The 16686-nt window shown below is 46.0% G+C and overlaps 1 protein-coding gene across 1 annotated transcript in view; it reads right to left on the bottom strand.

Annotated features, from left to right (window-relative positions):
- Positions 1-16686, bottom strand: part of AMOTL1 (angiomotin like 1) — a 70218-nt gene that overhangs the window by 3682 nt on the left and 49850 nt on the right. Inside the window, exons 6-10 of the mRNA XM_056858601.1 lie at positions 15007-15096; positions 7958-8085; positions 6189-6338; positions 3099-3289; positions 1837-1962 (exon numbers count right to left, since the gene is read on the bottom strand). Coding sequence (XP_056714579.1) covers positions 1837-1962; positions 3099-3289; positions 6189-6338; positions 7958-8085; positions 15007-15096 — 685 coding nt within the window. The remainder of the gene's footprint in view (positions 1-1836; positions 1963-3098; positions 3290-6188; positions 6339-7957; positions 8086-15006; positions 15097-16686) is intronic.

The following is a 16686-nucleotide window of genomic DNA, read 5'->3' as shown; positions in this document are numbered from 1 at the left end:
GAGGCTATATGGTCTCAGCGAGCATTCCGTAATGCAGGTGCCTAAGATTGGCTGATGATAATCAGCACTGGTAGCCAAGGAAGATACCCCAAAATTCCCAAATAGCTTTCAAGTAAATTTGACCAAACTGACACATCTGATTAACAAAAGACCAATGGAAGAATGGAAAAGAAAATGGAAAACTTTGATTACGTAAAACTGTAATTTTTAACTTTCGCAAGTAATCGTTAAGTTTAGTAAGCATTTAGTAAACAGTACAGTACACTATTATAATCATTATATTTAATCTATATATAGATGAAGAAATCATTGATTGGTAATATCATAGTATAGAATATATAAACAAATATCATAGTAGTACAATAATATAAGCAAGAAATAATCATGTAGTTTGTTTTTGTTTAGGTAATGTAATGCAGGAGCCAATGTGGAAGTTTTTCAGTTTTTAATAAATATTAACAAGCATATTTACAAACATAGATGGTAAGGTTGAAATTTACAGTAACTCTTTAAGAGATGGTAGATTCGGACCAAATTGTGGCATACTCGATTTTATGTTAGATTCTATGTTTTTGTTTGTTTGTTAATGTGATGCATAATTTTAAATACCCAGGATCCTAGCTTTTCTGGTACATACATCCTTGATTACTAGTACCTTAAAAGACCCATAATTTCCAAGCCAATAAAAATCCAACATCTTCGGAAGTCCTCCATTAAGTAGGTAAATTGCCTTTTTCTCATTACCTTTGAGAGCTGAGAAGCAAAATGTCTGACACTCAAACAGCCCCTTGCCAGGGCTGTCTTAATAGCATTATGGGCCCCTGGGCAAACCAGTGTGCTGGGGCCCCTACAACAACCACTCACAGGAATAAAAAGTAAATGTTGTCGAAGGCTTTCACGGTCAGAGTTCATCAGTTCTTGTAGGTTATTCGGGCTGTGTGACCGTGGTCCTGGTATTTTCTTTCCTGACGTTTCGCCAGCAGCAGGAAAGAAAATACCAGGACCACGGTCACACAGCCCGGATAACCTACAAGAACCGAAAAAGTAAATGGTCAATAATATTAAACATATATTTATTTTATTGGCGTTTCAACAAAACTGCAATACTAACCCATGGATACTAAATCAGAGACAAATCACAATGTCCATTTGTAACACAATAACATTGCAGCAAATATTATTTTATAGTTTAGTATAGTCTAGACTACTGTATAGTAGTATTTATTTATGGCAAGTCACTTAACATACACAGATTGGCATAGGGCCCCTATGCTCGTGGGGCCCCCGGGCAAGTGTCCATCCGGCCCATGCCGTTAAGATGGCCCTGCCCCTTGCCTTGAAATTTTGGAAATGAATGTCGCTGTGTAAACTCAATGGAGAGCATGCTGGCACGCCAAGGCTTCAGCGCAATGAATCCTGTAGGAGTTCTCATAGGCAACGCGTGATTGGTGGGCACGCCCAGATCACAAGAGCGTTGCTTATGACAGCTCTCTGCAACCTTACCTCTCGAAGGCTCCTGGTCAAAATCCACTTTGGATACTGGTCACGTAGTACTGTGAATGATTAAAGTCCTTGCCTAAGCTAATCCTTTTACCAGAGAGTGTTTTCCCGTAAACTCTGTCATAAGAATAGAATACCTCATTGTCTTGTTGTTCATTAACTTTGGTGCTCATTGTCTGATGCTTAATAGAACTGGGAGATTGCTCGATATACAGCAGAGCAATCTTCAGCAAATCAAGACAGCGTTGTGTCTTCCATCAAGGCACTATCTACGTGCCTTCCCTTCAGTATCCCCACCAAAATCCCCACTATAGGTATTAGGGAGCTGTTCCTTACGTGTATTCCATGTCCTGGCACCTCCGGTTGGCCTGCAAAATCTCCTCCTCTTCCTGCCACGCGTGGACCTCCAGAGAGCTCTCGCTGTAGCTGCCGTTCCGTGAGTGATTAGTGGCTGAAGGATCCCTAGTGACAGAAGGAAGGGAGGGAAAGGAAAGGCATTTCTCAATTAGCCTCGATCAAGGATAACCCAAAGGGCTTCACATAGGGTTGCCATCAGCGGGAGGTTTTTGGGGTGGAGCCTGAAGAGGGTGGAGTTTGGGGAGGGACTTCAATGCCAAAGAGTCCAGTGGCCAAACCGGCCATTTTCTCCAGGGGAACTGATCTCTATCGGCTGGAGATCAGCTGTAATAGAAGGAGATCCCCAGCTAGTACCTGGAGGTTGGCAACCCTAGCTTCACAGCTAGGTCCAAGCAGGCTGCAGGAGTTCTGAGCCTCTGCTCTTGGGGAACACTCCTCCGTGTACGACAATTCGGAAACCCAGAGGAAATTTAGAAGCAGCCTCTGACACAGCACAAGGAATTGTTGTTGGAAAAGATGGGAGCAAACTCCCCTGGCATGACTTTTAAGGGGGAACTGTGCATTTGTAAGAAACACAAAAGTCAGCACAATAGCCCTGTGTTGAGAGCCCTTCTCTGTAACTTCCAGTACCACTTGCCTGGTGTCCTTTACATCTTTGTGCTACATTCCCTCCCACAAACACACACGCTTGATGCAATTGGTTAATGTTGGCAAGGAAAACGATATTTATTTATAAACATTTGATAGCAGCCTTTCTCCCTTGCAGAACTCAAGGCAGCTTAAAATATAAAGTGAACATTATGAAAAACCACAATAAAAACAGCAATGATAAAACCTAGGAAAGCCCAAGACTGAAAATTCCAATTAGGACTGCCAATAGTAAAAGCTAAATCAATCAAAAGGCTGTCCTAAATGAAACTGTCTTCAACTGCCTCTTGGCGATCGACAATGAAGGGGCAAGGCACATCTCCCTGGGGAGATTGTTTCATAATTGTGGGGCTGCCACCGAAAAGGCCCTCCCTCACATACCCACCAAACTGGTGTCTTTAATTGGTGGGACAGTCCAGGAGGGCATGTCCCTGCAATCAGAATTCCTGGGCAAGGAACGTATGACAGAATAAGTCTACACGGGCAGCAGAAAGAGGTGATAAATTGGGCAGCACCACATCAGAATGCTTGATGTCCCCCCTGCCCAAATTTTTAGAAATTAGTAAATCAGAGAGAAATGTTGTAGTTCCTACTTCTCTGGGGCTGATGTGGCCACGGCGTTCATGGCAAAGTGCCGGATGGTGCTCTCTTCCAAGTACTTCTGCTCCCACTTGGTCATGTCGGCTTCCAGAGCTAGAATCTTCTCTTCCTTCTCCCGCACCAGCTCCATTAAGCCAGGCACGTTGTACTCTGGCAGGGTGGACGCCTGGTAATTGCCTTGCTTCTGGAGAAATGCAAGGGGAGATGCAATTAACAGAAGATCATCCAGACCCATCTTGTTTTACCTGGAGAACCAGGTGCGATCCAAGGAGGGTGGATGGATAAGAGACGAGCACCACATTGGCTGATTTGAGCTTTTCAGAGTTGCACGTAAGCATCGCCAAATTCAGGGCACCACAAAGACCATGGGAAGCAGCTTTTGCCACACACGCTTTGTGCATGTGATTTATAGAAGAAGTAGCAGTGTTGGTTTTTATATTCCGACTTTCTCTACCACTGAAGGAAGAATCAAACTGGCTTACAATCATCTTCCCTTCCCCTCCCCACAACAAATAGCCTGTGAGGTGGGAGGAGCTGAGAGAGCTCTAAGAGAACTGTGACTAGCCCAAGGTTGCCCAGCTGGCTTTATGAGTAGGAGTGGGGAAACCAACCCAATTCACCAGATTAGAGTCCGCCGGTCATGTGGAGGAGTGGGGGATCAAACCCGGTTCTCCAGATTAGAGTCCACTGCTCCAAACCTCCGCCCTTAACCACTACACCACACTGGCTCTCTTGGAGTCCACGCTCCAAACCACTACACCATGCTGGCTCTCTTAACCACTACACCACGTTTGACTCTTATTACAGCAAGGGGATGAGAAAGAAGATATTAAAGATGGACTTCCTTTTTCATGACATGCAGCAGTCCGTTCATTAAACTCAATTCCTTCAGCATCTCAAAATGGTGCTCATACTCATAAAATCATGGAGTTGGAAGGGGCCATACAGACCATCTAGTCCAGTGGTGGCGAACCTATGGCACGGGTGCCAGAGGTGGCACTCAAAGCCCTCTCTGTGGGCACGCGAGCCATCGCTCCAGCACAGAGTTTGCCTGAGTTCATTCCCCTGGCTGAGGAGGCTGGAGACCAGCGGTGCCTTCCCGGTTCCTCCGGGAAGCGCCGGGCTCCTTCCCAGTGCCTTCTCCGCAGTCGCCGGCTGCGCGCTCTGGAAGTGAAGACAACGATGAGCCTTCTGCCGAGAACTGGAAGAGGCGGAGCCGGGACGGGGCTGGACTGGGAGTGGGACGCCTGGGCGGCCGTCTGCGGCAGGCTGGTTGGTGACTGCAGCGCAGGAGGTTGGCGGTGAGGGCCAAACGGGGCCCGCCTGGCGTTTGTGCTGGAGCCAAGCCCTTTGCTTAGCTCAGGTTTCCACTCTGCTCGTTCATGCAACCGAAGGTGCCTCTGAGCGCATGCAGAGGGCTGTCCCCACCACCAGCCCCCCACCACATAACAGTCTTTTTTAATTCGTATGAACAGTTGGAAAAAGAGCCAAACAGAAGGGGTGGGGGCTATGCTCCAGCTGCTTTCCTTCCCCCACTCGGCCACCCATGCAGGGTTGCCAACCTCCAGGTAGTAGCAAGAGATCTGCTATTTCAGTTTACCTGGAGAAAATGGCCGCTTTGGCAATTGGACTCTATGGCATTGAAGTCCCTCGCCAAACCCCACCATCCTCAGGCTCCGCCCCAAAAACCTCCCGCAGGTGGCAAAGAGGGACCTGGCAACCCTATGTGGACTTCTAGCTGTGTTGGCACTTTGCGATAAATAAGTGCGTTCTGGGTTGCAGTTTGGGCACTCAGTCTCTAAAAGGTTCGCCATCACTGATCTAGTCCATCCTCCTGCTCAATGCAGGATCATCTTAAAGCACCCCGACTAGTGATAATCCAGCTGCTGCTTGAAGACTGCCAGTGAGGGGGAGCTCACCACCTCCCTAGGCAACCAATTCCAGTGTTGAACTACTCTTAAGAGTAATTTTTTTCTTAATATGATTCCATTCTGAATAATATGATTTAAATCACAATTACCTAACTATTCTTGCACCTGGGGACAGCGTTATGAACCATGCAGTACAGGTTTCTCTCTGAGTATTTGATGCAGCCGGCACAATCGGTTGGATCCAGCCAGCTTTTTTCACTTAATCTCATCTAATTCCCCTCCTTCCTATAGCCCCTGTCCCATATGGACTTTCTCCATGCAGGACCTATGATCCCCTGCATAGCTTTTTTTTTTGCTAGTCCTCCCATTTTCACCAGTGGAAAACCTGGTCGGATCCAACCCAATATGTCCATTTGCCAGAATGGACCACAGAGGCCTTGGCTCACCACATATTTATCCTTCTAATAAGACACCCATACTCTGGAGGACCCAACATCATATCTGGTAAGCGCAGATCATTTTCAGAGCACATAGATCAGTCTTCCCCAGAGTCATTTTCACAAGGAAGGAAGAACGTGTCTACATACAGCCTAAGAAGCAAGGGAAACAGGGAGCACACAAGAAAGTATTTCTGTCTTGCAGAGAAATGCCTGCTGAAAAGCTGGCAGTACATAAATAGAATGGCATTTAAATAGCCATTTCAGCATTTGCTTCCCTGAAGTATGTGTGTTCATAAGCGCAAGGCCAGATGTATAATCTCTCAAGCGCTCCGCATGTTAAAGACATTTGGCAAAACAAGTCACGCTCCACCTCTTCCCTCCAGCCAGGCTTGCTTTGGCCAAAGGCTCTGATCCAACTGTAGCTACCAATGGAACAAGTCAGTCACAAACTGAAACCGAGGCCTTTCCCTGCATTTTGTCCGCGTTTTCACATTCAAGATAAAACAGGCAAAACGCGGGGAAAGGCAGGGGGAGAGTGAGGCGACCTCTGACAGTCGGAAACGGCATGCATAATCCTATCGAAGACCCACAGTCGTTGGAAGGGTGACGGCAAGCGAAACAGCCATGCATAAAAGACAGATGTAACAGCGCAGGACTGCAACTAGAACAACCCCTGACAAGGATCACGCCAGTTTGAACCAGGAGCTTAAAAGCTCCCCTGGAAACAAAACGAATGACGACACTCTCCCAGGGGGCCCAGGACCCATCTCACCTGCTGCAACCGCAGAGATTCTAGCTCCCTCTCCAGCCTCGTGCGCAAGCGGCGCTCCAGCTGCTCTCGCTTCTCGTAGGTGGCCTGAAGTTGCGCCAGTGCTTGCTGAAGCTTCTCGACCTTCTCTACTTGCACTTGCTTTTTCCGCAACTGTGGGCAGAATCGCACCGAGGAGACACAGGGTCGTGAAAGGACAGCAGATGGCAATGGTGGCAGAGCATCTATTTTGGATGTACAAGCCCACCTCCCACCCCCAACAGTTCATTCATTGTCCATCTCCGAATTTCAGACATCAGGACTAGGAAAGAACAACTAAAGGCCAAACTACACAATACATTTTGGAGGCAAGTCGGAGACTGGCTTTCCCAACAGGACACAGCAGCTGCGGGAAATGTCATTTTAAAAACCAGCAGGATACCAATTCAGCTTGGAACTGCGGTGTCAGTTCCGAGCTGTATCAGGCTCCTATCAATTTTTTAAATGACATTTCCCTGAAGCAGCTGTGTGGCTGCTCAGGAAAGCAAGTCCCTGACTCACCAAAAAAAAAAGTGTATTGTGTAGTTTGGCTTTAAGAGTAACAGAAAATTTAAGCTTAACAGTCAGGTTTTCAGCCCTCTGCTTAAGGCTATTTGTTTGAGTTTCAGGGGACAGGAGTTGAGGAGGAGGAGGAAGAGGAGGAGGGAGAAGAAGGAGAGGAAGAAGAGGAGGTTTTTATATGTCAACTTTCTCTACCTTTTTTTTTTAAGGAGAATCAAACCGGCTTATAATTGCCTTCTCTCTCCCCACCCCCCAAACAGGCACCTTGTGAGGTAGATGGGGCTGAGAGAGTTCTGAGAGAACTGTGACTGGCCCAAGGTCACTCAGCAGGCTTCATGTGTAGGAGTGGGAAACCAACCCGGTTCACTGCTCTTAACCACTACTATACCATGGTAAACTCTTCATTCTTACTTTACAAAAAAACCCACCTAGTTTCTAGCCCTCATTGTGTGAGGTAAAAACAATGCAAACTGGAAGGGATTTTAGTGTCAGACTAAGATCTGGGAACCCAGGTTCGAATCCCCACTGTGCCATGCCAGTTCCCTAGTTCAGCATGGACCAGTCACACTCACACACACTCTCAGCCTAGCCTACCTCACGGAGTTATTGTTCTTGTGAGCACAAGACTGAAGAGGGGACAGTGATGCGTAAGTCATTCTGGGTTTGTGTTGGGGAGAAAAGCAAGATATAACTATGCAGCAGCATTCACTTTCAAAGTTCCTTCCTGAATAGCTGCCAGAAGCCATTTTAAGAGAAAGGTCACTTAAATACCCAATCAGATTCCGGACTGTACGTACCGTTGCACTGCGAAGGTGGTGGTTGGGGAGTCCATGGACTTCCCAAAAGAATGCCTGCTCCGAGAATCCCCGTCTATCCTAATGGATCCCTGTGACCCAATTCTCAGGGTCCACACTTCAAATCAGAAACCTCTACTCTTGAGTTTTCACAGCCCTTGAGTCCAAGTGCTGATTGAACCCAGGTACAGAATACTGGGGAGGTTGGACCACCCAGGCTTACCTGAAACCCACAATCCAGGCTTAAATCTGAATTTTTGAAATAAATAAATTCAGCAATCATTTAAGAGTACTGGAAAAAATACTGAACACCGAGGCACTTTTTCTCAAGAAAACATGGTTAGGATCAGGATGTGCATGCTGACAGAAATTGCACATGTGCGTACAGGAGAACAAGAAATACAGAAAAGCAAGCGCGAGGATGTTCTGATCTCTCACCTCCTCTTCCAGTTTGATGACCCTGGCCTGAGCGTTGTTCAGGGCCTGGTCGAGGATCTCAATGTGCCTTCGCTGTTCCTCGTTGGTCAGACGCACGGCTGTCAACTCCATCTCCAGCTTCTCTTTATCTGGAAGGGAGAAGTTCAGCATCAGAAGAACACGGGGACTTTAACACACACAACTAGGGCACTTCCACACGTGTGAAATAATGCACTTTCAACCCACTTTCAATGCACTTTGCAGTTGGATTTTACTGTGGCCATTTATGCAGGGTCAATCCTGATGCTCGCTCAATGCTCTTTTTTTTAAATGTGACCTTTAAAATGCCTATTCACGGTCCTGACGCAAAAGGAGAAATTCCACCCCCCACTCGCCTGCTCCTTCATTCCTTCATTTGCATAGCCATTAGCAACCGCCGCTTGCATAGCTAACATGCAGCTGTGATTTTGCATGCTTCCTTGAGGGGATTCTTCGAGGAGGAGGGCAGAGCAAACACAAAAGGCCGCGTTAAAGGGGCTCTTAAGAAATGCGAAGCAGGTAAGCGCCGGCTTCGCAGTCACTTCCTAAATGATGGTTCAGCGTGAAAAACTCAAAAAAATATGCGGAGCACTTCAGCCTGGAACGCGGTGCCAATTATCAAGCATAAATGGCCTGTGGGAAATGGCAAACAATTGCTAAAGTGCATTGAAAGTGGATCGAAAGTGCATTATTTGGTATGTGTGGAAGTGCCCTAAGGTAGATTAGGAGAGACATATTTGAAGAACATAAGAGCAGCCCTGCTGGATCAGGCCAGTGGTACATCCAGTCCAGCATCCTGTCTCAAACAATGGTCAACCAGTTACTCCGGAGGTCCGGCAACAGGGCATAGAGGCTAAGACCCTCCCCTGATGTTGCCTCCTGGCACTGGGATTCAGAGGTTTACTTTCTCTGAATGTGGACAATCTCTTTATGCCCATTGTTTCAAACACACAGGGCTGATTAGACAGAGTCAGACCACTGGTCAGTATCACCTGCTATAACTGGCAACATTTGTTCATGTTACCTACTGCCTGATCCTTTTAACTAGAGATGCTAGAGACTGAACCTGGGACCTCCTGAATGCAAAGCAAATGCTCTACACCGCTGAGCCACAGATCTTTTCATGTCTTAGTATGACAGACAGGCTATTGATAGGCCTGCAGTTCCTAAACCCAATTCTCGTGCGCCTTTTTCCCTTCCAAAGCCTTACATTCTTGGAAAGCTCAGCGGGGACATTTGACTGTGATCCTGACCCAACAGCGCAGTGTTCACGCATGGGAGAGAACTTCATGCAGGACATTGGGTGTTTCTTCACCCTTTCCTCTTGCGTTGGTGAAAGGCAAGCCCCTTTTCAGCTCAGATTCTTAAAAGCCCAAGTTGGCTCACTTCCTCAGTATGTAGAAGCAACCTCAAATGGGCCTCTTGCTTACCAGCATTTTCTTTCCATTGTGTTTGGGGTGGGAGTTGGAGAGGGTTACTTGAAAATTTCACCAGGGACTGCAATTTCATTCAGTAACCACCCTTCCTTCAAAGAGCTCCAGGAGGCTTACGTGCCTCTGCATACGAAAGTGCGGTCAAGTCACAACCGACTTATGGTGACTCCAGCAAGGCAAGCAAGAAGCTGCACAGTCTGCCTTGGTGGGCTTCCATTCCAAATACTGACCCTGCTCAGCTTTCAAGATCTGATGAGATTGGGCTATATCACGCTCCCTTCTCCTCCCTGAACACGTGAAGCTGCCTTATACTGAATCAGACCTTTGGTCCATCAAAGTCAGTATTGTCTACTCAGACCGGCAGCGGCTCTCCAGGGTCTCATGCGGAGGCCTTTCACATCACCTACTGCCTAGTCCTTTTAACTGGAGATGCCTGGGATTGAACCTGGGACCGTCTGCATGCCACGCAGATGCTCTACCACTGAGCCACAGCCCCTCCCCTAAAGGATCAGTTGTCACACAGGATGCAAGTTTAGGTCTGACTTCAGGAACACAAGGACACATGAAGCGGCCTTATACTGATTCAGACCCTCGGTTCATCAAGTAGTACCTTTAACTGGAGATGCCGTGGATTGAACCTGGGACCTTCTGCATGCCAAGCAGATGCTCTACAAACTAAGCCATGCACCCTCCATCTCTCCAGGGTCTCAGGCAGAGGTCTCTCACCTCACCTACTTGCCTAGTCCCTTTAACTGGAGATGCCGGGGATTGTACCTGGGACCTTCTGCATGCCAAGCAGGGGCTCTACCACTGAGCCGCAGCCCCTCCCTACGTGCCTCTACCCACCACTTTATACTTACAACAGCCCAGCAAGGTTGGTTAGGAGGAGAGTGAACTGGGCCATGCCGTGAGCTTTATACCCAAGCAGACGAGGGATTTTAAAACCCGAGTCTCCCCAATCCAATTTGGCTACTCTGTTCTGGACATCACAGCGGCGTTCGACGCAGAACCACAGTGGCTCTTTTTAGACCAGCTGTTGATTCGGAAGATACCTTTCGAGCACCGACAATCCTGCTTCCGCGTTCTTTATTTAGCCTCGCGCCATTCAAGCAAGCTTTGTGGGGAGTCATCGAGAACACACACGGGCTCTGACAGCTGCCAAACATTCCAGAATAGCTTTCATTCCCTGGAACGGCCAGTGGGTTACACGATAGCCCTTGGCCTGCTCATTCAGCAAGAGGGATTACCTAGATGCCTCGTAGGCCTCTTGACCTTGACAGAGTGCAGAGGCCTCAAAAGGTTCACGGGGGAATTAATAAATCAAAAAGAAAATATTGAATTTTTGCGAGAATGGGAGGCATGGACAATATATTGTGCAACAGAACTTAAATTGGGAAATATTAAGGGATATGAACTAATCTAATTCAAAATGTTAGGAGTAATTATATTACCAAAGTTAAAAAATGTAATGGAAGACTGACTGTTTTGGTTTACTATAATGAATTAGAATTGAATACAAAGAGAGAATCATGGATATTAAATGGACTGAGGAGGGGAGAGGGGAAGTTAAATATATATACTTGCTTAGAGAAAAGATAGAAATCTTTTATATTATGTACTTTTTGAATTGGAAAATAACTAATACTGTAAATCAATTTGAAAATAAAAAAATTATTTTTAAAAAAAAAGTTTCACGGGGGTGAATCACAGGATTGTAGAGTCCAAAGGGAACGCCAAGGGTCATCCGGTCTGCTCTTGGAGGGGACGGACAGCCTACACCTCAACAGCCCATTCATGAGCCTTCCAAGAGACCCTCCCTCCATCAACATCTCCCATGCCCTATTTTTAGGGGTGGGGATTTTTCACCCAATGGAGGCCCAAGCTCCACAGCTAACAGGCATGTTTTACTATGAGGCAGCTGAAAATGGGTAGGGAATAAGTACAGAAAGGAGTGGCTATATTATGGGGCATTGAAACCCTACCTATAGCATGGAAATCTTTTTCAGCTCCCATTCTGGCCTCTGAGATTTCTACAGGCCATACCTAGACAACCAGTGTGGTGTAGTGGTTAAGAGTGGTGGACTCTAATCTGGAGAATCGGGTTTGATTCCCCACTCCTCCACATGAGCGGCGGACTCTAATCTGCTGAAGTGGATTGATTTCCCCACTCCAGCTGGGTGACATTGGGCTTGTCACAGTTCTCTCTGAACTCTCTCAGCCCCACCTACTTCACAGGGTGTCTGTTGTGGGGAGGGGAGGGGAAGGAGATTGTAAGCCAGTTTGATTCTCCTTAAAAGGTAGAGAAAATCGGCATATAAAAATGAACTCTTCTTCTTCTATCTTCATAGTCATAAAGCCTAGAAACTTAGCACAGCAACTCCCAATCATGCTGTGCCCTACAGTCATTTGTTTTCACTATACTTCCCCACACTCCTACATTTGAAATTATACCTCACATAAAACAAAACAAAACCACTTCTTTAACAGTAACATTTTGAATTCATGTAGTATTGCACTTATAGGTCACCTACCCTGACTGGGATGGCCCAGGCTAGCCTGATCTCATCAGATATCATAAGCTAAGCACAGTTTAGCCCTGCTTAGTACTTGGAAGGAAGACCACCAAGGAAGATGAAGGCTCCTACACAAAGCCAGGCCATGGCAAACCACTTCTGACCGTCTCTGGCCTTGAAAACCCTACGGGGTCGCCATAAGTCCGCTTGACTTGACGTCACTTTATACACCCACAGTATAACACCTGGAATTTCCAATGCCAGATTAATAAGAGTTCTGGTCATGGAACAGAACTTTCTAACCTCTTCCTTCTCAATACAGCCTTCCATGCTCCTCAAAATTAAACTCCTGGCATGTTGGGAGTTATTTGTGTAGTAGCTACGGTCCTCAGAAACCATGCCAATACATTAACAGTTTTGAAAATCTCCCCACCCTGTATAGCATACATTTCTCTATTTTGTTTTAATTAAAGTTAATTTAAAATTTAATTTATTTTGAACATTTTTTGAGAATTTCACAACATTCCCCAGAGATGAAGAAGAAGAATTGGTTTTTATATGCCGACTTCACCACTCTATACTGTTACTACCGAACTGTTGTTACCCGCCCTGAGCCCGGCCTGGCTAAGAATGAGGGCAGGATATAAATTTAAATAAATATATAAATAAAATAAAATAAAATAAACAATTATTCTGGAGTTAATGGGCTGGATCCAGTCTTAAGTTTTCCACTAAAGGAAGGCACCCACCTTCAGCGCAAAGCTAGCGGAAGGCACTGCCTCTCACCGATTTTCCTGAAATGCTGCTCTTGGGAGATGAGGCGTTCAGTAATGGCATGCAGGATGAATTGAGAATCTGTGGAAAATTTAGTCTGGACCCAACCCAAGGGTAGGAAAATAGGGAGCACACTGAATAAAGGATTTGAGGTAAGGGAAAAAACATCTCAAGAGAAACAAGCCTTCTAAGGAGATGGAAAATCCTGTGGATAATTCTGAATTCATGCAGGTGGGAATCCAAGCAGAATATGCCTCCTTGTCTTGAGTCTGTGCAGGCCTTCATACGTTGCCGCAGCACTCTGAGAGCTGTTTCTAAGGGACTTCTTCCCATGGTGCTGTGGTAAGTCTAGATGGAGGAACCCTAAAAATGGCCTTGGCTGAATGAGACCACGGAATACTGTTTCCAGCAGTGGTCAGCCAGATGTCCCTGGGAAGTTTGAAGGCAGCAGCGGAAAAGCAAACATTTCCCTCCCCTGATTTTTTTAAAATTTAAATTTATTATATATTTATATATTTAAAATGTAACCATATACAAGGCAGCTTACAACATCTGATTAAAACGGTATCATGCAGCAGAGAGCAGAATTTAAAGAGGTAAGCTTTAAAAAAGTTCTAAAGCAGATTTAAAAACGCAAGATCAAAATACAGGCCATGAGAAAACCATATGTCGGCTTGTGCGCCTGGTCTGCATCATTTTCCCCATCTAACTAATCACCCTTGACAGGCAGATCCTTCCTTGAATTTATCTAATCCTTTTTAAAAAGGCAGCTGAGGTTGTAGCCATCTCCCCATTATGTGGAGAGGGAAAAATAAAGTCTGCCCAGATTGTACTCGGCTGCTGCTAGCAAGCTAACAGGGTCTCCCCAAATTGTGCCTTAAATGACATAAAGGTTTCTGTTCCATACACCCAGGTCTCTTAGAGCGCCTCTCCTTTTCCTGAAATTAGCATTGCCTAGCTGTTACTTTCGTGGCTGACCACAGCTATGCTGAGAAGTATGCCCTGTTTACATATCACTAAAAATATCGACCGCACTGGGAGTTTACGCAGCCTGGTGGCAGCTATCAGCTCTCAACTTATCAGAGCAAATATAGTTCCTTCAGACAGGATCCTAGAAGAATGACAGGTCTGCTTGGCATGTTCTGCCCAGCTAGGCCAGACAGCTAAATGCTACGAATTAGAAAATAAAAATATTTCCAAGAATAGAAAGAGCCATATCCAGGACCTCTTCAAGCAGGTTGTATTTATTTATATTCTGACTGATACCTTTCCAGGGCTGTAAGTAAGCCAATATTGTGTTCGAGTAAAGATTGAGGTTCTAGATCAGTGATTCCCAGCCCGTTTTACCACTAACCGGTTATCTGGTGAGAGCCAGCATGGTGTAGTGGCTAAGAACGGTGGTTTGTAGCAATGGTCTCTGATCTGGAGAACTGGATTTGATTCCCCACTCACTCCTCCACATGAATGGTGGACGCTAATCTGGTGAACCGGGTTGGTTTCCCCACTCCTACTCATGAAGCCAGCTGGGTGACCTTGGGCTAGTCACACTCTCTCAGCCCCACCTACCTCACATGGTGTCTGTTGTGGGGAGGGGAAGGGAAGGTGATTGTAAGACGGTTTGATTCTTCTTTAAGTGGTAGAGAAAGTCGGCATATAAAAACCAACTCTTCTTCTGTAATAAAACCGTAAAATCTTCCAATAAAATTTAAAACAGCATAACAATCTTAATCCCTATAAATATATCAAGATGGAGCTCATTCGAGTCCACTGAAGGCCCGGCAGATCAGTCGATGCCCCCACAAAGATAAATACAAAAAAGGGGGAGGAGTAAAGAGGCCAGCACCGATGACAACCTGCGGATGCCCTGAGTTACATAAGAACGTAAGAAAGGCCCTGCTGGATCAGACCAAGGCCCATCAAGTCCAGCAGTCTGTTCACACAGTGGCCAACCAGGGGCCTCCAGGAACCCACAAACAAGATGACTGCAGCAGCGCCATCCTGCCTGTGTGCCGCAGCACCTAATATAATAGACATGCTCCCCTGATACTACAGAGAATAGGTATGCAGCATGACTAGTATCCATTTTAACTAATAGCCATGAATACCCCTTTCCTCCATGAAGGAGCAACTTACTCTGCAAGTTACAGGCCCAGTGGAATAATTCTGTCTTATACCCTGTCTGCAGTAGTCAGCTTTCAAACGCACAAAGCTCAAAGAAGCTCAGTAGTCAGCTTTCAAATGGGCAGGCCTATTCCATATTCATACCCCCCTCAACGTATATATGTTCCATGTACATTAAAATGCAACTTACTCTGAGAGGCATAGAGACCCTCTGTCACCTGATCTTCAAGCCCATCGAACTGTCTGCTGGCCAGTTGCCTGTTGGCCGTCTCCAACCGCTCTGCACCCAAACAGGAAATTGATTAAGTGCAAATATATACATAACGGGCAAAAGCTGAAGGCCAGTCTCAGAAATAAAGATGTAGACTGAGACAGAAAAAAAAAGTATCTTGGAAGAGAGATACTCTGCAAGTGGAAGGAGGCCAAGTTACACAAATGAGAAAGAATGGGTGCTCAAGATTCCAAAAAACAGAGATAGCCCACTCCAGACAGTTTTCCAAAAGGGTACAAGTTTGTTTCATTTTAACAATTATAGTTACAATAGGGTTGTAACAATTATTTATACAAGTCAATAAGTGGTGCTGTAACTAGCAAAACCCGCCAGCTTTTGTACCATGAGAACCCAAAATGTGACTCAAACTCTGACATCTTGGGGGGGGGGCAACATGTGCACATGTACCACTATTCATTTTCTGGGATGGTTATCCCCTCTCCAATGAGTTTTCTGTTTTTTTAAAGTCAGATATTTCTGCAAACCTAGGGACTTCTCAGGATTTGCAGAAACCTAAACCAGAGCTGTGGCTTAGCCCCATTGTGTGGATTTGCATGTCTGCATAGGAGCCAGCCCTTGGCAATTCAATACATGGATGAACTGAGAGTTTAGGGGTTTCTTTCATGGAGCAGAAGGTTGAATTGGATTCTCCAGGTGGGATTCTGAGGACAATCCTCTAGGCCAGCAAAAGCCAATTTAACTGAAGCTGGGAGGTTGGATTTCGCCCAGGCAAACTGCTGAGGGCTGGATCCTCAAGTCATGACATCACAGCTTTCTCCTCCCAGCATGCTGGTAGGTACTTTCATCTTGAGAAATGAGAAGTCATTCCAGAAGCTTCTGAGAAGGTTACCCTGAAGGCCTTGGAACACCACAGAGGCTTTTTGGGACCATGCCCATCATGAGGTGGGGGCAGCATAGCTAGCAGGCAAGATGGAGTGGGCCTCTCTCATGTCCCCCCTCCCCGTCCTTTTCTGTACCAAGCTTCAAGCATGAGGTTCAATGATACTTCTTGCCTGGCAACACTTTTCTCGTTCTTCATATGGAGGGCACTGCCTAGTAAGACACAACACTTTCACAGTCCAGAGAAGGGTGGCAAGGCCTGGGGGGGAATCAGAATGGGGGCAGGATGTGACCCTTGAACCACTGGTTGGCCACACAGGCAATGCAGGTGCTCCCAGGCATCTGGACCTCTTTACCTTGAAGGGTCATTACAACATTTGATCCTCACATGTGTTAGAACCACTACTGTGAAATAAGACACAGTTTGTAACAAAGACTTGAGATTACTTTTGTTATAAACCATGTCTTATTTCACAATAGTGGTTCTAGCACAAACAGTACTTTTTTAATATTTAGGAGGATGGCAAACCTTTTTTTTGCCAGCATGCATTTGGTTAGCTGGACAGAAATGGGTGGGGGGCTATGACTGAGTTTTGGGGGGCAGTGTTAATGGACTCCAGTGTCGTTTTAACCTGCTGGTGGCAGTATTTTTGGTATTTATTGGTTGTTGGGTTTTAGCTGGCAGTTGTATGTTATACATGGTCTTTTGCTTTATTAAGAGGCTTTGGGGGCACCTTAGTGCTGAAAAGCAGCAAGCCA

This window comes from Euleptes europaea, chromosome 12 (genome assembly GCF_029931775.1).
Source record: "Euleptes europaea isolate rEulEur1 chromosome 12, rEulEur1.hap1, whole genome shotgun sequence".
In the NCBI taxonomy this organism is placed as follows: domain Eukaryota; kingdom Metazoa; phylum Chordata; class Lepidosauria; order Squamata; family Sphaerodactylidae; genus Euleptes; species Euleptes europaea.
This window is presented reverse-complemented; position numbering and strand designations above follow the sequence as displayed.